At 39.3% G+C, this 20,219-nt stretch overlaps 1 protein-coding gene across 5 annotated transcripts in view; it reads left to right on the forward strand.

Annotated features, from left to right (window-relative positions):
- The window catches only part of mypn (myopalladin), a 364,168-nt gene that overhangs the window by 308,774 nt on the left and 35,175 nt on the right, over window positions 1-20,219 (forward strand). For 4 of the 5 annotated variants that reach the window (XM_051923393.1, XM_051923394.1, XM_051923397.1 and 1 more), the window contains 2 exons: window positions 8,269-8,319; window positions 15,501-15,722. In XM_051923393.1, coding sequence (XP_051779353.1) covers window positions 8,269-8,319; window positions 15,501-15,722 — 273 coding nt within the window. The remainder of the gene's footprint in view (window positions 1-8,268; window positions 8,320-15,500; window positions 15,723-20,219) is intronic. The other variant, XM_051923396.1, reaches the window with a different exon arrangement.

A 20,219-nucleotide genomic window follows, 5' to 3' on the forward strand; every position in this document is an offset into this window, starting at 1 on the left:
TGCCTTGCGCTGTGCGTTACATCAATTGTGCAGATTGGGCACTGACATTCTACCTTCTCATGTGCAAAACATAAAAGTATTATAAGGAAAGTATGCAAACTAATACGCTTCTGTTGTCCTGATTGTGACCTTCTGCTGTGCATTGGTGGGCGTTTCACAAAGTCTGCATCAGTACAGATTTATGTTCATGTTTTAGTATTTACATACTTCTGTTACACATAATAGCATTTCTTCTTGCATAATAGCATTTCTTATTTTTCTGACGGGAAACATAACGCTAAGGAGTCTACCAGTGAGCTCTAACAAATATAAACCAGATGAAATTTGTTGATAAGGAAATACTTTTAAGTTTTATTTTAATATAATTTATTTGCTTAAAAACATGCTGCTCATGTACAGTATGCTGATATTAAGAAACTGCCAGTAAGCCTAATGTATTCAATCTTAACTCTTTGATTTACATTGTATACAGGATCCACCAATTTTTCCTATGCTTCTAATACTTGACTGTGTGGCCACCAGAGGGTGCACCAGCTCCCCAAACGCTACACAGACATACACAGGCAGAAGTCCCTGAAATACACAAGTCTTTTATTCAGGTGTGGGAAACATTTCCCAAGTTTCCTCCTGCACAGCATACTACAAAACACCACCAAGCTCAATATAAAAGGCCCTTTGTCTTCAGACGTCTCTCTTTCTTTCTCTCTTCCTCTCTCCTTCTCCTCCACACCTCCTATGGCAAGCCTCGTCCTCCACTTCCTAGAGCAATGGCAGCGGGCTCCTATTCTCCCGTACATGTGTTCCGAAAGCACCTCTGGGTGAGGCAGAAGCCCCATGAAGAAGGGCTCCCAAGTTTCTGTAGCACCCCCTGGAGTACTCACAGCACCCAATAGGGCTGAATCCAAGAATTCCAAGTCCCATGATGTTGGAATCCAAGGCACCCCAGTGGGGCTGCCATCTAACATTCCGGAAGAGATAATACCCTGTGCACTACGGAGGTGTCCTGGCCAGGTGAGGGCCTCGGCTGTCCCTCACAACTGTTAGAAGCCCCAAGTACTTAGAAAAAAGGCCAGCTATCTTTGCACTTTACATTTACACTAAACTTCTCAAAATGCCTCTGATATTACTTCTGTGACCTGCATTGCCACATTCCCTGTTAGACATCTGGTAGCCCAAATCTGCTGTGCACCCACTTGTAATGGAAGAATTCCTAGATTTGGGGTTTGTGTGATTCACTCTACTAGAACATCCAGTTAACTAACCTCAAGGAGTTGCAGTTCCTTACATTCTTTGGACACCCTTCTGGTAACTCATCCCTCACAAGAATGTCCACATGTACAGTATATAGGGGCACATGTGATGGACTTGGAAGTTTCCTTTTGGGCTATATATGAGTAAAAATCTACAAAAATGCTGGAATTGTATAAGACAACATGATAATGTTGTAACCACACGTTCCTGGTGTCTCTTGTGATTTCTTCTTCTTTTTTGTTTTAATCTAGCCAGTCCGGTATAATAAGCCTTTTATATTTTATGGCTGTCTTCTAACATGCCAAGACCAACTTGCACTCTCATATTTTTTTGGCACTCAGACCTCCACTGGGAGGAATGTTTTTATTTGCTTTATAATTTTGTTTTTAATATGCCTCAGTGTTCCTAACAATTTGTTACTGAAAGCGGCCAAGTTGCACAGGGCACACTACATTTCACACTCAAGATGATCTGAAATCTTTCTAAGGCCAGGGAAAAGAGATTATTGCAGCTCCCCCACTGTTCTTCTTTTCTTACAATGTCCCTCCTAACAACTGCTTGCTGTGTTGTATGTTTCCTCACAAAACAGTTAGACATCTTTTTTCTAATACTCATCCAAGAGAAAATGGCAAACAGATGATGCTGCCATGACCTGAAGTGGCCATTGGGTGGATGCCAGATGGTGCCTTTAATGTTATGCATTTCAAATAAAAATGTTACTTTTTCCAGTAACCTTTTAATTTTGGTACTGCAGAAATACATCTATTACTCATATACTGGTAACAAGACCTTGGCAAAGGCTTGTTTTGGTGGTAATAACACAAAGCATCAGTAAATTGTTTATTCATCTGTGCAATGTGGACTAATAAAATAACTTCACTTTGGAGTTAAAAGTAGCTGTTTAAGTGAGACATATTTCACTTGATATTGCATACTTCAGTAATAAGACATGGAGAATAAGGGGGATGTGCAGAACTGTCATAAGTACAGAGCGATAAAATTGATGAGCCACAGTATGAAGTTCTGGGAAAGAGTAGTGGAAGCTAAGTTAAGAAGGGAGGTGGTGATTAGTGAGCAACACTATGGTCTCATGCCAGGAAAGAGCATCACTGATGCTATATTTGCTCTGAGAGTGTTGATGGAGAAGTATAGAGAAGACCAGTAGGAGCTGCATTGTGTCTTGTTGGACCTGGAGAAAGCATATGACAGGAATTGTGGTATTGTATGTGGAAATCGGGAGTGGCAGAGAAGTATGTAAGAATTGTACAGGATATGTATAAGTGAAGTATGACAGTGGTGAGGACTGCAGTAGGAGTGATGGATGTGAGATTACATCAGGGATCAGCTCTGAGCCCTTTCTTAATTGCAATGTTGATGGACAGGTTGACAGATGAGATTAGACAGGAGTCCCCGTGGACTATGATGTTTGCTGATGACATTGTGATCTGTCACGAGAGTAGGGAGCAGATCGAGGAGACCCTGGAGAGGTGGAGATATGCCCTAGAGAGGAGAGGATTGAAGGTCAGTAGGACCAAGATAGAATAAAAGTGTGTGAATGAGAGGGAAGTCACAGTAATGTTGAGGATGCAGGGAGTAGATTTGGCGAGGATAGATGAGTTTAAATACAACAGTACAGAGTAATGGGGATTGTGGAAGAGAGGTGAAGAAAAGAGTGCAGGCAGGGTGGAGTGGGTGGAGAAGAGTGTTAGGAGTGATTTGTGACAAATGGGTACCAGAAAAAGTGACAAGATGGTAGTGAGACCAGCTATATTATATGGGTTGCAGACAATGGTACCAACAAAAAGACAGGAGACAGAGCAGGATGTAGCACAGTTAAAGATGTTAAGACTTGTATTGGGTGTGATCAGAATTAGAAATGAGTACATTAGAGGGTCACCTCAGGTTGGACAGTATGGAGACAAAGTTAGAGAGGCAAGATTGCGTTGAATTGGACATGTGCAGAGGAGAGATGTTGGGTATATTGGGAGAAGGATGTTAAGGATAGATCTGCCAGATAAGAGGAAAAGATGAAGGCATAACGGGAGATTTATGGATGTGGTGAGAGAGGACATGCAGGTGATGGGCATGACAGAGCAAGATGAAGAGGACAGGAAGATATAGAACAAGATGATCTGCTGTGGCAACCCCTAACGGGAGCAGCCAAAAGAAGAAGAAGAAAAGACCTAATAAGACCTGGGAATCCTTCATATCAATATGTTATTTTACCAGCATATCAGAGGCTCTTAATGTGCCACAGTGCAAAGAGATGAAGATCCTATTTACTGATTTTAAATATAATTAAAATGAAAAGAATCCTTTGTTAGTGTCTTGCTACATAAGACTTGATGCGTAATAGATGCATTTTTGCAGTACCTAAACTAGATTGTTTTTTTTCCCAATTTAAATAAACTGAAGTAATACTTGGGTGTATGCCGCATCACCATTAGTTGTGACACTTCATCCTTTTAATTCCTAAACATACTTTAAACATTACAGGGTTGTGGGAGCCAACATGTATACTAGTAGAAGTGGGTACATGGCAGGAATCAAGTCTGAACAGGATGGCAGCCTATCCCAGGGCAAACTCACTTAAATTACTAAATGTAAATCTTTTGTATGGCAAATACAGATTACCCAGCCATGCACTAAGCAGTTGAGCTTTGAGCCCAGGTCTCTGGAGCAGTGAGGCAGTGCTACTAAACATTATCCGCTGTGATGGTCTTTGGTATTGTGTGATGATATTTCATAACTAAAAAAAGGGGGTTGGAAGACATTATGCCTTCTGCTTTGCCTGTTTTTAGAAGTGCATCCTTTTTAGAGCATCAATTCCTTCTCTTTTTATAAAAATGCCATTATTTCTAAATTAAAAAGAACACATGCAGCATACACATACTAAAAGACATTTTTAGTCATCTGTTTTGTGTGCTGAAACACCCACCCCACAATCCAGATGTCCACAAGTGCCCAAATTTAGCCTAGTCATGAAACAGAAGAGCTCATTCACACCTGTTGATGGAGACACTGGGAGGTGGCAGGCAGAAAGCCCAGGTAGCTTCCTACAGAGTCTAGTCAAATAGTCAAACTGTTTCCTTATACATTTCCTTGCAACCCCTTCCCTGTGGTTGCCTTGGCTTACATTTAAAGAACTGCTCTTTGTATTTTGCTTTTAACTTGCAGTCCAAGCATTATTTTTTCTTTGGACGGCAGTTTTGCCAAAATATTTATGTGTGCAACACATTCCAAAAATGCACATTTTAATTGGAAACAAAAGCTATAGCAATTCAAACTGTGTTCAAGATCGGATCAGCTTGACAAATGTGACCGCCAAGAACATTCAATATGAGAACATACAATATATGAAAGATTTTATTGTATGCAGTTACATTTTAGCATTCAATTGATAAAATACCCTTGACAACAGTGCATTTGTTTTATCAGTAACCTTTGTTTTACAATCTAATTGTCTTTTGAAAGGCATCAACCAATGCATCAGATATGCATAACATGAGAAATGGCAAGTCAGCATATAAGATAAGGCCTTGCCACATGCGGGGGATAGGTATTACTGCAAAAACAACAGAACCTGGTACATTTTTTTTATCATTGTAAAGTCCAATAAATACAGGGATCTAGGATGTTGGACAGAGAAAGTTCTATAAGAATATGTCAGTTAGGAAATGCCATACAAATTAGAATATTAGAAAGATTTAGACAAGAACAGGCCATTCAGCCCAACAAAGCTCTCCAGTTCCATCCACTTAATTCTTCCAAAATAACATCAAGTCTAGTTTTGATGGTCCCTAAAGTCCTACTGTCTACCTCACTACTTAGTAGCTTATTTCAAGTGTCCATGATTCTCTGTGTACAGAAAAGTCTCTTAATGTTTGTGCGAAATTTACCTTTAACAAACTGTGTCCTCGTGTTCTTGATGAACACATTTTAAAGTCACAGTCTCAAATGACTGGTCTAATTCCCTTCATAATTTTAAACACTTTAGTCATGTCTCCTCTTAATCTCCTTTTGCTTAAACGGAAAAGGCTCAGATTGTTTCACCTTTCCTCATAACTCATGGGGAAAGATCAAAAAAACTAAGACTTCACCAAGCAACACTGGCATGATGAGAAGCCTGGTGTCAAAGGGTCTCAAGTGTATCCTGGATGTATGCAAGCAGAGAATCTACAAATCAATCTCTGAAGGTTTCACAAACACTAACTGTAATAAGTGGTGTGGAGTTCCTGGAACACCAAGCCCGAGTAAGTCTGTAAGATTAGCTTTGTTATAATGTTAGTATGTAGTGCCTGAGAACCAAATGTGAAGTTTTTATAGGATTACTACTGGGGCAAATTACATTTCTATATATATTGGATTGTGTGTGTTAGATGTATATATAGTGGGACAAAAGAAGTGCAAGTTCAAGTATAAAATAAATATGAATATAGCAATTTAAGATTAAAGCAACACAAAGACAAATGGATCAATTGGTATGAAAAGTGTTACACAGATATGAAATAAATATTGACATAGACAGAAAAAGGCATTATGTGATGGATAGATAGAAAAACATGACTAATGTAATGGGAAAGATAGGAAAGACATCAAAAAGATAGACAGGTTTGAGATAAATTGACTTTATATCAAAGATGGATGAGCATGTATAATGAGAGATGGAGTGAGAGATACAGAAAGAAAAGAATTTTTTTTAAATATTTAAGCAGATATAAAAGATGCTATATTATTTAAACACTATTGATAGATAGATAGATAGATAGATAGATAGATAGATAGATAGATAGATAGATAGATAGATAGATAGATAGATAGATAGATAGATAGATAGATAAGCCTCAGTGTGAACTGAATATTGAGATAAGTAGGACTATACAGTATAAATATAGAGATAGATACGACAGTTATGACATAACATACAGTTTAATATATATACGGCATTTTATGCCAAATACAGTAGGTTAAATAATCAATATATGAGATAAGTAAGCACAGATAAAGGGGATTATCAGAGAAGGACTTGAACAGAAATTTTCTCTATATGCAGATGATATGGTACTGTATATATCAGACCCACAAAATACTGTGCCTGCAGTCCTAACAGCACTTACAGAATTTCCAAAGATCTCTGGTCTCAGAATTAATTTAAATAAAACTGTGCTCTTTCCAGTGAATTCTCAAGCACACAATATTAGATTGAACACCTTCCCTTTTATCATCGCAGAGCAGTTTAAATACCTAGGGGTAAATATCACAAGTAAACATAAATCTCTTTATCAACAAAATTTCACCGCCTTTATGGAAAAAATTAAGCAAGACTTGTACAGATAGTCAACCCTCCATCTCACTCTAGCTGGAAGAATTAACGTTGTTAAGATGAATATCCTTCCTAAGCTTCTATTTTTATTTCAAAACATTCCAATATACATCAGTAAATCATTTTTTAAGCAATTAGATTCAACCATAACCTCATTTATTTGGAACCTAAAACATCCACGTATCCAAAGAGTGACTCTACAAAGACCTAAGACAGAAGGTGGCATGGCTCTACCTAACTTTCAGTTTTATTACTGGGCAGCAAACATACAATCTATAAAAACCTGGACACAAAAAAGATGAAATAATAAATGCAAGTTATCGGCAATATACTAATAACCCAATTGTGCTTCACTCACTCAGAATATGGAACCAATGTAGAAAGCATTTTAAGATGGAGAATATTTTATCTGTGGCACCTCTGCATGAGAACCACCTTTTTCAACCCTTGCAAACATATGCACTTTTTAATATCTGGAAAACATTTCGGATTAAATTGCTTAGAGATCTTTACATAGACAACATCTTTGCATCCTACAAACAATTACATTCCAAATTTAACTTTCCAGCTACACATTTCTTTCACTATCTTCAAATTAGAAACTTTGTTAATCAGAACCTGCCCGATTTTCCTCATCTCCCATCTTCTTCTATGCTGGAAAAAATATTGCTCAGTTTCGAGGACTCAGACAGCATTTCTGCAATATATAAAATTATTTTACAGTCTCTCCCTTTCAAAGATCCAAGAGGACAATGGGAAAAGGATCTCTCACTCAACATATCAGAAAAGGAGTGGAAGGTAGCAATGCAGAGAATCCACTCGAGCTCCATATGTGCAAAGCATATAATTATTCAACTCAAAATTATATATCGAGCACATCTGTCTCGCTTAAAACTGTCCAAAATGTTTCCAGGGCAAGATCCAACCTGCGAACGCTGCAATCAAGCTCCAGCCTCACTGGGTCACATGTTTTGGGCCTGCACCAAATTAACATCATTCTGGACAAAAATTTTGAAGTGCCTTTCAGACAGCCTTGGTGTCACAATCCCTCCTAATCCACTAACAGTTGTGTTTGGTGGACTCCCAGATGGGCTTAAAGTGGAGAAGGACAAACAAACTGTGATCACCTTCACTACATTATTGGCACGTAGACTTATTTTGCTAAACTGGAAGAATCCTAACTCTCGTATTGTATGTCAGTCGGTAACTGATGTTATATACTATTTGAAACTGGAAAAAATCAAATTCTCAGTTAGAGGATCTGTGCAGAACTTTTTCAAAACCTGGCAGGATCTAATCAACGATATTTTAGAATAAGCATTTATAGCACTAAGGAAGTAGATTCTCTTCCCATTTCTTTTTCTTCTCCATTTATCTTTATCCACCTATTATTATTTATCCTCATCAATTTATTTATTTTTACTAGATTTAAGTTTTACTCCGTTGGCCATGCTCTCTTTCTCAGGGGTGGGGGTTGATTTGTTTTCAGTTCTATTTTTTGTAAAAATTGACTATTTGTATGGAATGATTACAATAAAATCAAAAAAAGAAAAAAATGAGATAAGTAAGTATTAAGATACTATAGGGAAGCCATTAGATAATAAATAGATATGGAAAGCACTATATAACATATAGATAGCTCTCTAGATTAAAGACCCCTTACATTCTTTATCATTGTAAACCTTTCTTTGCAGGACTTTAAATATATGATAGAGTCAACCCGCAACACTCTTGGTAAACAACAGGTTAAGTCTTAACCTTATATTTTGTTTTCTATGTTTGTTCTCCTCTTCATTTCCTGACTTCTTTTTTTTATTTTTGAATGTAGCACGAGGGAAGCTTTTGAGATATCTGCATGATGGACATTTGGAAGCAGTGTTCTTTTGTGTCTCACTCTTCCTTTTTAAAAATATGTTGTCATGTTTCTATGTATGTAATTGTTTATATTTTAAAGTGTATTCTCTTGCACTTCAGTATGTGAATTTGCATGCCAGGCTCCATGTTATATTATAATGCCTGCATTATGCAGTAAAAGATTCATTCTAAATGGTACCAGTTTGCTCAAGCATTGTATTTCCGATTTAAGTACAATGTGGATTGTATCTAGATGTCATGACAGTTTAACCATCAAAAATAATGATATCTCATTTTTGAATTAATTGACAATGATTAATTGCTAATTTATCACAATAATAATATTTATTCAATACCCTGTTTAGGAAATTGAATTGGCATAGATTTGACTCAAAGTATCAATCAATTATCATGCCATCTAGAAGTAATCTTTTTAATATTACTGCACATTTTCTGGAGCCAAGGTTAAACTGAAGCATGTCATGCAATGTATACAGTGCACTGATAATTAGTTCATATTTAGGACATTTAGTATGAAAAAGAGAAATGAAGTTAAATCAAAGATTGACATTAGAAAATTGTGACTGCCCAAGTATGTTTAGATTACTTCCTTTTAGACAGAGTATACAGCATAGTGAAAAACATCCACTATCCACCTTTCATTCATCACGCTTTTGCTAAAAGTCACATATCTAATTTTCTGTCTTGTCATTATAAAATCTTGTTATAAAACCCGATGCTAAACAGTATCAAAAATGACCCAAGGTAAACACCATGCTCGAAGTTAATTCAGAAACCGTAAGCCCTTCTTCTCCAACAGACAAGACAAGTATAAATATACCATCAGTGAATTTGCATGGTGGTTATGAACACTTTTCAAAAAAGCACATTTCTAAAACATTCACATCTGCCATTCTGAATCAAAGCATCCACGTCATTAGTCCAAGTTCATCCGACAATATTAATAGAGATTCTCTGTCCTTACTGGTAAAAAGTTAGAATCTCAAACTACAAATCCATTACAGACTCTTACCATGTAATTAAATAAAGCTTTGAGTGATGCCAGTCTCCTCTATAGACATAATCGTCTCTCTGCAACAACTCCACATAAGTCCTGAGCTGAGCTTTTGGTAAATAAGTGTAAATAAGAACGAGATAGACAGCTGAGTCACAACTGGTGACAAACACAGACAAATAAAATCTAATGATAAATGGGAGCAGCTTGTATAGTACCTGAAAAACATAACAACCTGTAGAGCATGGGCTAAGGGAAACTGTCATGGACAAGTGCGAGCAAGCACAAGCTACGAAGAAAACAAGAGAAACACAAGATTTGCTGTACTTCATTTGAAAAGTGTTAAAAGATTATTTAAATACATGCTGCATTACCAGTTGGTTAGCAGATAATGATTGATAATAGATGAGTGGCTAAGGATAAAAACATGCACATGATGTTACATGTTAATTGCAGTAGCTTCAGTTCTTTATCTATTTTGTTGTTTTTTAAATATGGAAACTTCTTCTTTTTTGTTTTCTGCACCTAAGTATTATGTTAAGATATGCTACATTGTTAGCTTTTCCCCCTTCATTTGTTCACCTAATGTCCTGCATGGCCAGAATTACACACATTCCAGCAAATTCCAATGGACAACTGTCTTGACAGGAGTTATCCATCTTTTTCATTAGCCATTTTAGGCAGTGGTTTGGACTTTAAAGACTGTTCTGAAGGCTTTCTACTTATTTTAAAATATTCCTTGTTTACTGAGAGGTTTAATGATGAGTGTAGGACATCCAGTCCTCAGGGCCACTGTTGTTAACCACCTCATTTTGTAGAAGCATTTATTTTGAGATCTGTATTAATTAGGGCATTAGAAACATTTTGACGAGAACAGGCCATTTAGCCCAACAAAGCTTGCCAATTCTGTCCACCGAATTTCTACAAAATAACATCAAGTCGAACTTTAAATGTCCATAGAGTCCCACCGTTTACCACACTACGTGTGTCCAAGTTTTACGTCACATTGCTGGCCGGCTGGTTTATTATCTCATGATATCTTCAAGTGCTGCATCTCAGTCAGACAGGAAACTACAGACAGAAGATCTTTTGTCCTTCTCCTTTAACTTCTCACTCCAAACTGAATCCTACCAGAAGAAAATAATGCACAAAAATAAACTTCAAGAGTGAAAAGCTTGTGCCTGTAATAATAATATCACAATCTTCAGCTTGCAGCTAAAACCAAGACAGAAAATGTTTACACTATTTTTTGCTAGAAATTAAGACTAAGCATGACTGTAAGTTCAAGCTTGTCTAGTTTGAATAAAAAATGAATGCATATGTTGACAGGTTTTGCACAGTCAACATTCCTGTTGTTAACCATCCCCACTGACCTTGGATTCTTTCCCCACACAAAGTACAGTCCCCTCTTAACCATGGCTGGTACATGAGGCCCCTAAGCAGTGGTGGGTGGATGTTCCACCCTTTCCCTCCTTTGAGATCAGAATGCAATCTTATGATCTTACAACGAGCAGCCACAATATTAAAATCATTTACATGTGAAGCAAGTAACATTGATTTATCTCATTACAGTGGCACCTGTCAAGATCCATCCATCCATCCATTATCTAACCCGCTGAATCCGAACACAGGGTCACGGGGATTTGCTGGAGCCAATCCCAGCCAACACAGGGCAGGAACTAATCTTGGGCAGGGTGCCAACCCACCGCAGGACACACACAAACACACCAAGCACACACTAGGGACAATTTAGAATCGCCAATCCACCTAACCTGCATGTCTTTGGACTGCGGGAGGAAACCGGAGCACCCAGAGGAAACCCACGCAGACACGGGGAGAACATGTAAACTCCACGCAGGGAGGACCCGGGAAGTGAACCCGGGTCTCCTAACTGCAAGGCAGCAGCGCTACCCACTGCGCTACCATGCCGCCACCTGTCAAGGTGTGTAGGATAAATTAGACAGAAAGTGAACAGTCAGTTCTTGAAGGTGATGCATTGGATGCAGGAAAAATGGGCAAGCATAAGGATCAAAGCGACTTTGACAAGGGCCAAATCGTGATGGCTAGATGACTGGGTCAGAGCATCTCCAAAATGGCAGATCTTATGATGTGTTCCTGGTATGCAGTGGCTAGTACCTACTAAAAGTGATCCAAGGAAGGACAACTATTGAACCAGTGACAGGGTCATGAATGCCCAAGACTCATGGATGCGTGTGGGTAGCGAAGCCTAAACTGTCTGGTCTGATCCCACAGAAACACCACTGTAGCACAAATTGCTGAAAAACTTCATGGTAGCCATGAGAGAAAGAAGTCAGGACACACAGTGCATAGCAGCTTGCTGCGCTTGGGGCTGCACAACTGAAGACCAGTCAGAGTGTGCATGCTGATCCCTGCCCTACTTAAAGTGCCTACAATGGGAACATGAACTGGACCATGGAGCATTGGAAGAAGGTGGCCTGATCTGAAGAATCACCTTTTCCTTTAAATCAAGTGAATGGCATTGTTTACATGGGGTAGAGATGACAGCAGGATGCACTATGAGAAGAAGATAAGCTAGAATAGGCAGTTTGATGCTCTGGGCAATGTTGTGCCAGGAAGCATTGGATACTGGCATTCATATGGATGTTACTTTGCTATGTAATACCTACCTAAAGATTGCTGCAGACCACATACATCGCTTCATAGCAACGGTATTCCCTGATGGCAGCGGCCTATTTCAGCAAAATAATGCACCTTGCCACACTGAAAAAACTTCAGAGTTCAAGGTGTTGACTTAGCCTTCAAATTCCCCAAATCTCAGTCAAATCGAGCATTTGTGAAATGTGCTGGAAAAACAAGTCTGCCCTTGGAGACCCCACATCACATCTTATAGGACTTAAAGAATCTGCTACTAATGTCTAGGTACCAGATACCAAAAGACACTTTCAAAAGCTTTGTGGAGTCCATGACTTGATGAAGAACTATTTTGGTGGCACGAGGGGAACCATACACAATATTAGGCAGGTGGTTTTAATGTTGTGGCTGATTGGTGTATGTGTGTGAAAGCAAAGAAATTCACCCTGGAACACCTTGAGGATGAGCACTGTGGAAACCAGCCCGGACACACAACCCCTAAAACTCCCCAAAAGTCCAGGCCCTCACACAATAGTGCCTCTCTCTCAGGTCCGCCTTCACTCTTCTCCTCCAAGACTTTGTCCTCTGCACTCCCAACTCCAGCCATTGAATGTAGGGAGGCAGCCCCTTTTATTCCCACCCGAACGTGCTCCAGGTGCCTCCCAATTAGCTTCCGCCGGTACTCCCCAGTGTGGCAGAAGTACCGGCTGCGCACCCGGAAGCACTCCGGCTGTCCCTGGTCTACTTCCCCCCAGCACTTCCGGGTGTGGCGGAAGTGCTGAGGGACAGGGCTCCTCAGGCATCGGGGAGCCCCCTGGTGGTAACCACAGGCCCCTATAGGGTTGAGCTTCCAAGCTCAGTTCCCATGGTCCCTAAAGCCACCATGGCGGTCACCCCCTCACGGTCTGGAGGAGGCGTAATCCCTCCTCCGGTCCTTCCAGGCATCCCGGCTGGGTTCCACCCCCAGCTGCCTGTGACAGCACGCATTCATATATGAATGATAAGCACAACACACTGTTGTTACATGTCATTGGGGGTTGGATTCTTGGATGACCATTGCCACCCCTCAAGTCATGGTGCCCTTAGACTGATGCCATGGCCTAGAGCCAGCCCTGGTCATAAGCTGTTCACTTCCTACAATGTGAATCCACATGAAGCTTAGAAAGGAACCATCTTAGCCAGTTGTGTGAAAATAGAACCTCAACTTGTAACTACATGCAAATTCATTGTCCAGAGGCTGCCAGTCATCACTAGGAGGCAGAGGAGGCTTTGCAGGATAGATTTGAGGACACTGACTGGAATAAAAGTCACATGGCGGTGAAATTGAGGGACTCTGCCACAGCATCACAGACTACATTAAGTTTTGTGTAGATAACACAGTTCCCACAAAGACAGTGTGCTGTTTTCTGAACAACAAACCATGGATTAGAAAGCACTTGAAGGGTTCTACTGAATAAAATGGGCCTTCAAGTCTTGTGATAAGGAGAGGATGAAGCTGGTGCAGTAAGAATTGATGAAGCAACTTCTGCAGGGGAAAGTTAATTACTGGGACAAGCTAGAGTGCAAGTTACAACAGAACAGCTTAAAAGAGGTATGGAACAAGATGAAAAAGGTCACTGACTACAAGCAGGCCATAATATCTTTGGAAGAAGAGAACAGTGGCAGGGCAAATGAACTGAACCTGGTTTGACGCACACTTGTAGGACCAGCCTTTCCCCAGCATTGCCAGCCATTCTATGCAAACTAAGGAGGTTTCGGGCTCCCTGCTGTCACCTCCATCTATTACAACCTGTGTACCGCAACCCCAGGGACCTCGCTTCTGATAACACTACACTTGTGGTCTCCACACACCACTCACTACCCAATCTGTCTGTCTATCTATGCTAAGCAGGTGAGGAGAGACCTGGGGAAACTCTACATAAACAAAACTGCAGGGCCCGATGGAATCAGCCCCAGGTTGACGAAAACATGTGCCAGCCAGCTCTGTGGGGTCTTTCAGCACCTGTTTTCCCTTTTCCCCGAGTTTGCAAAAAGTTAATCTGCTGTGGTAAACATCTACTGTGGTCTCAGTGCCAAAGAAGGGGCACTCCAGTGCTCTTAGGGACTTTAGACCAGTTGCTCTCACTTCATACAGTATGAACACCTCTGACAGGCTAGCCCTGAAATAACTCCAACCCCTGGTTAAAGAACATTTTGGTCCTCTGCAGTCTGTCTGCCTTGCTCATGTAGTTGATACATATTGTCACCAGCAAGGGGCACCACTGAGCTCCCAAACCCCATACCTACGAGACCCAACACCATTCTGGGTTCAAGTAATCCATACAGCTCAAATATAAGTTAATACAGCCAATATACAGACTCTTTCGCCCTCCATCTCTTTTCTCTGTCCTCTCCTCCAATGAGTTTCACCCAGAGCCTCCCGACTCTGACTCTCTGAGTTATGGAGGCAGGCACCTTTTAAGCTGGACCCGGTAGTATTTCAGGTGGCATGTGAAGGCTTGTTGGAAGCACTTCTGGGTCATACAGAAACCAGGGAGGTCCTCCTATGGCTGTGCCCTCTACCGTCACCCAAGGACTGCCGTTCTGGACTCCAATTCCCATGAAGCCCTGTGGGTGTCCAAACTGGGACTACTTGTAAGGAACACTACCACCTATTCATTTGTGAGATGAACTGCTCCTGGCTTCCATATCTCACCAGTCCTTTCTTCCTTCCAGCATCCCAGCCAGAATGGGAATTATATTAGTGTCCACAATCTGGCCATCCTTCCATTTTGGCCTCCTAGTCGGGCAAGAAATCCTATATCATCCTAGCCAGCATGCCTGCCTGTCCTCCTGGACAAAGCTGGCATCACATTTAGAATCATGTTCAAGGCTCGTGTTAAAGTAACAGGCTATTTATAAGTCATAAAACCATTTAATCTAAAGGAATTGCTCTCTGAAAATTTCTTTTAGAGTACCAGCAAACTCGATCAAAGAAGCTATTCCTAAATCCCACTTAAACAGTATTGCACCGACTTCTAGGACAGTGTCCCATGACAGCAAACTGTTGTGTCAATGCAGTGGACCCTTAAAACGAAGGAGCCTATTGAAAAAATAAGATGACATTTGTTGTATCACACAACAGAACGTGACAGGCCACGTGAAAAAAAATAAAAAGACCGGGAGAAACAAAAGTCAGAAAAGGGAGATCAGTTTGTATGTAATGTACAGTATGTATTCAGCTACTGCATGTGCTTCTTAGTAGTCCTGGTCTTAGGTCATCTTTTTTTGTTTCAGTTTATATACTGTACTTATGTCTGTTTAGGTGTGTGTATGTATACTTTGTTATATATGTACACATATTTTTCATAATATACTTACTAGGTACTGTATATACAGTATATATATGTATCTATATTTTAGAAATTTGAGAAAATACTCTTTTGTTTATGTATTCTCTTATAGGAATACAAAGTTTCCAATTTTGAGCAAAGACTGATGAGTGAAATTGAGTTTCGTCTTGAGCGCACTCCTGTGGAAGAATCAGATGATGAAATTCAGCATGATGAAATCCCTACTGGGAAGTGCATTGCCCCAATATTTGACAAAAAGCTGAAGCATTTCCGAGTGGTTGAAGGAACTGCTGTTACATTCACCTGTAAAGTGGTGGGAATTCCTGTCCCGAAGGTAATAAATTTTATCTGTTTATGTTCTGGAGACTCAGCTTTTTAAGAACAATTAATGGCTCAGAGGAGCAAGGCCACTAGGGTCCACTAGAGGGAGTCTGGTATCCCTGGAGTAGATGTTTTATATAAGGACAGGCTGTCTCCTCAAGGCCCAGGAAATAGAAGAAGTGAGTTTATAAAATGTGTTAATAATATGCATGCTGCATATGTACAAAATCTGAATACTTTATATGCCTTTTATATGGCACCTAGACATTTTACAGTTGTATTCTCTTCCTTGGATTTAAAACTCCCCTCAGAGCATGGCAGTTCTGAAGGAAGTGTTTTATGTTTTAAGTTTTATAACAGTTGTTTTTTTATTTATCACAGCGACTGTATAATACTGTCATTTGGCAGAATATTCTTTCTTAAAGAGGTAGTATTAATGTGCTAAGCATGTGCATAATCCACGGCCAGTAGTTTATTAATGATTATCTAAATGAATAAGCAGCTAAATTAATATTTAATGTTTGACACTTTCTAACATGAGGAGCTTCAGACCAGTAAAAGATGAGATTCTTTTAAATGTGTAGTTATATTATGCATTGTGTAGACAGCGTAATAAACTTTGTATGTTTGGCAAACAATATCTACGAGATGCTGAAGATGGCAAAATGATAGCAAAAAGATGCAATATTAGTTTGTTTTATATCAACAGGAAATTAACCAAAATCATGAGGGCCAGACCTTTACGGCTCATTTTATAAAGAACATTTGACTGTTTAATTTATTTGAAATGGTATCTCACATGGTTATTTACAAGGGTGAATCAAAAAACAAATGCAATTTGAAAATTACACAGTACGCACAACGGATAGAAGCTGACGATATATAACATGTTTCCAATGGCTTAGAAGTAGTTCAAAACAACCACAGTGCAGTGCTCAGCCATTAATTTAGTTGAAGCCAACTGCTGTGGGATCGCACCATTGCTGAACATTGTGCCAGAGTGAGATTTCTTTGGGCAGATGAAGTAAAACCTGCTGAAATTCACCAAAGGATGTTGGCTCATTACAGAAGTCAAAACGGCATGACTTAATGAAAAGTTTACGAATGAACAGAAAGTTTTAAAGTGGGAAGAACAAGTATAACCAACAAAGCTTGATCTGGCCGACTGTCAACACTGTGCACATAAGCCCACATCAATATGGTGAAAGCCTTCATCAGAGAGGACCGATGGATTACCTTGTCCACTGTTGCTGAACATTTAGATATCAGCTATGAATGTGCACATGCCATAATGCATGATGATCACAAAGATTGGGCAAGATGGTACCCAAACAGCTTACTGATTTATAAAGCTAACATCCTTTGGTCAATTTCAGGTTCAACACACCCTGCCCAAAAAAATCTCATTACAGCACAGCAGATCATTCGTATTCATTTGAGCTTGGCTTCAACAAGACTAACTGCAGAATGTTGTGCTGTGCATGTTTGAACTACCCATAAGACATCGCAAACATGTTGTATTGGATCAGCTTCTATCCATTGTGGTTACCATATCATTTTCAAATTGGCTTTACTTTGTGATTTTCCCTCATATTAAGAACAGCCCTTTTCCACAAGTAGTTTATCACAGATTGTTATGACCTTCATGTGAAAAAGTGCTTTTCTAAATACCAGTCCATATGTGGTAACAGAAATGGCCACAGATTGCACTTCTGTCCTCATAATGTTAAAGGAAAACTTTGTAGTACTAGGGTGTTGTACCATGTTGGCCATTATGGATGTAGTATTAAGTCAAGCAAAATGACACCTTTTATTGCTTAATTATACTTACATCTTGCCTGAAGAAGGGGCCTGAGTTGCTTCAAAAGCTTGCATATTACGATCTTTTTAGTTAGTCAATAAAAGGTGTCATTTTGCTTGACGTCTTACTACAGGAAATATTTGGAAAGAGTTAAGCCACTTTACTTTAAGATCCAGCAAGGATAGAAAGTCATTCCGTACCATGGCAAATTATGTAGCATGAACCTCGCCCTCTGTGCCCTCTTTAATGTGGACAGATGTGTAGGTACCTTTACAGCTCATTGAAAAAGTGCTATATGCCCCCTGAAAAGTGATAAAATGGAAGTGATTGCCCCACGTATACCTGCCTGCCTTTGATATGTCATAGAGTAAAGCAAAGCAAGTGTGAAAACAGATCAAGTGTTGCTCCTTCTCCAGATATTCCAAAATGGCTTTTGCACATATGTTGGTACCCCTAGAAAAGATCGTAAATAAATGGATAAGAAGGATTTTTCAAACTTGATGTTTCTTTCATTAGTATCACACATGTCTCCAGTCGTCCAATCAGTCATTCAAACTATTTAAAAGTAGAAAAGCCGTCAATCTGCCATTTGTGTCCGACACTGAACATGAACCAGAGAAAGCAAAAGAGAGAGTCGAGGAGATCAGATAGACAGATAAAATGATAGACAAGCATGTGAAAGGCAAATGCTAGAAGAACATCTCCAAGCATCTTGATGTTCCTATGATAAAAGTTACAAATATTATTAAAACATTTAATGTCCATGAGACTGTAGCCAACCTCCCTGGATGAGACCACATGAGTAAAATCAACCTCAGAAAGGACAGAATGATATTGAGAATGGCAGACAAAAAGCCAAGGACAACTTCCAAAGACATACAAGTTGAACTCCAAGGTCAAAATCCATTAATGTATGAGTGCACCATCCATCACTTTTTGAGTGACAGTGGGATCAATGAAAGGAGGACTTCACATAAAGAGACAAGACTGGAATTTGCTAAAATGCATACTGACAAGCCACAATGCTTCTGACAGAATGTCCATTGGACAGATGAATCAAAATGGGAGCTTTTGGCAAGTCACATCAACTCTATGTCTACAGTCAAAAAATTAAGCTGTCAAAGAAAAGAACACCATACCTGCTATGAAACATGAAGGATGTTTGTTATGTTTTGAGGCTAGTTTGCTTCGTCTGGCTGGGAGTGTCTTGAGTCTGTTCAGGGAACAATGAAATCTTAAGGTTATCAAGACATTCTGGAGTGATACGTACTGCCCAGTGTCAGAAAGCTGTGTCTCAGTTGCAGGTCATGGATCCTCCAACAGGGTAATTAGCCAAAACACAAAGCTAAAAGCACCGAAAATGGCTAAGAATAAAACATTGGCCTATTCTGATGTGTCCTTTCCCATCAAACATCTAAGAAAAAAACTGAAACATGCAGTCTGGAGAAGACCCCCCCAAACCTGACAAAGATGGAGCAGTTTGCTCAGGAAGAGTGGGTCAAACTACTTGTGGACATTTGCAGAAGTCTCATGGGGAGCTCCAGGAATCACTTGTTTGCAGTGATTGCCTCTAAAGGTTAAGTAACAAAATAATAAGATAAGGGTTCCACTATTTTTGTCCATGCAATTTTCCTTTCTGTTATAATATGAAATATTCCGTTGAATCAAAAATCACATTTTTGTTAAATATGGAATAAACGATAATAGGTGCCAAATACTTTTGCAAGTTTTAAGTTATTTCAAAGACAATCATGGGTTCTTCTTTTTTCATGGAGGAGTACCAACAAATATGTCTGTGATTATTAATTAGCACTGCTTTTAGTCCTGCATAAGAAATGTATCTGTTTCTAACAAACATATCAGATCACTGCTTACAAGTACAGTATTTATCATTGTGATGCTTAGAGTTCATCCAAGTTGATCTACTTTGTTTCCTACTATATGCTAAGATGCAAAGAGATAATTAAATGAGCTTAATGCTAAATTATCAAAGCAAAATACAAAATCTATGCAGTGCAACCATTATATACACTTGCTGAACAAACAGGTCCTAGCCTAATGTTACTTGATTGTTTACCTCCTTTGTAAGTCACTTTGGATAAAAGCATCTGCTGAGCAAATGTAAATATAAACCAACAAATAAACTGTCATATTAGAGAACAGTACAATATACTTAATTTACAAACGGTTCCTTGTCTTTAATTTCCAAGAAGGGAACTATCAGTAAATAGAATAAGTCCATCTCATGAAAGAGGTACTTAATCCTGGGCAAGTAGGGGATGGCCACTCAAAGACCATAGGGGATGGCCACTCAAAGACCATTCAGTGAAGAAGGCAACCACAAAGTATAACAGGCTGCATGTTTTCAGGCCAACTGTCACTTCTTCAGGGCCTAGCAATGTGGTTCTACAAATTATGAAATAACCGTGTACAAACAGGAAAAAAATGACACAATAAACCATGCTGATTTAGGCTAAATTCTAAATAGATGTTACAACAAGGCTTTTTGTTGCTATTTATCTTAAATGTCTAGAAATAATTCTACAATAAATGTCCTCATTAGTGACATATCTCTCTTGTCATCACACAGTGAGTAATATCTAGGGTCCTTATAATCTAATATAGAGCATTTCCATAATAAAATCCATGCCAATAATTTTATTGATGCAGTAGGGCTGTCCTCGTATTTCTCATATGCAAATCTTGAAG

This window comes from Erpetoichthys calabaricus, chromosome 2 (genome assembly GCF_900747795.2).
Source record: "Erpetoichthys calabaricus chromosome 2, fErpCal1.3, whole genome shotgun sequence".
Classification (NCBI taxonomy): Eukaryota; Metazoa; Chordata; class Cladistia; order Polypteriformes; family Polypteridae; genus Erpetoichthys; species Erpetoichthys calabaricus.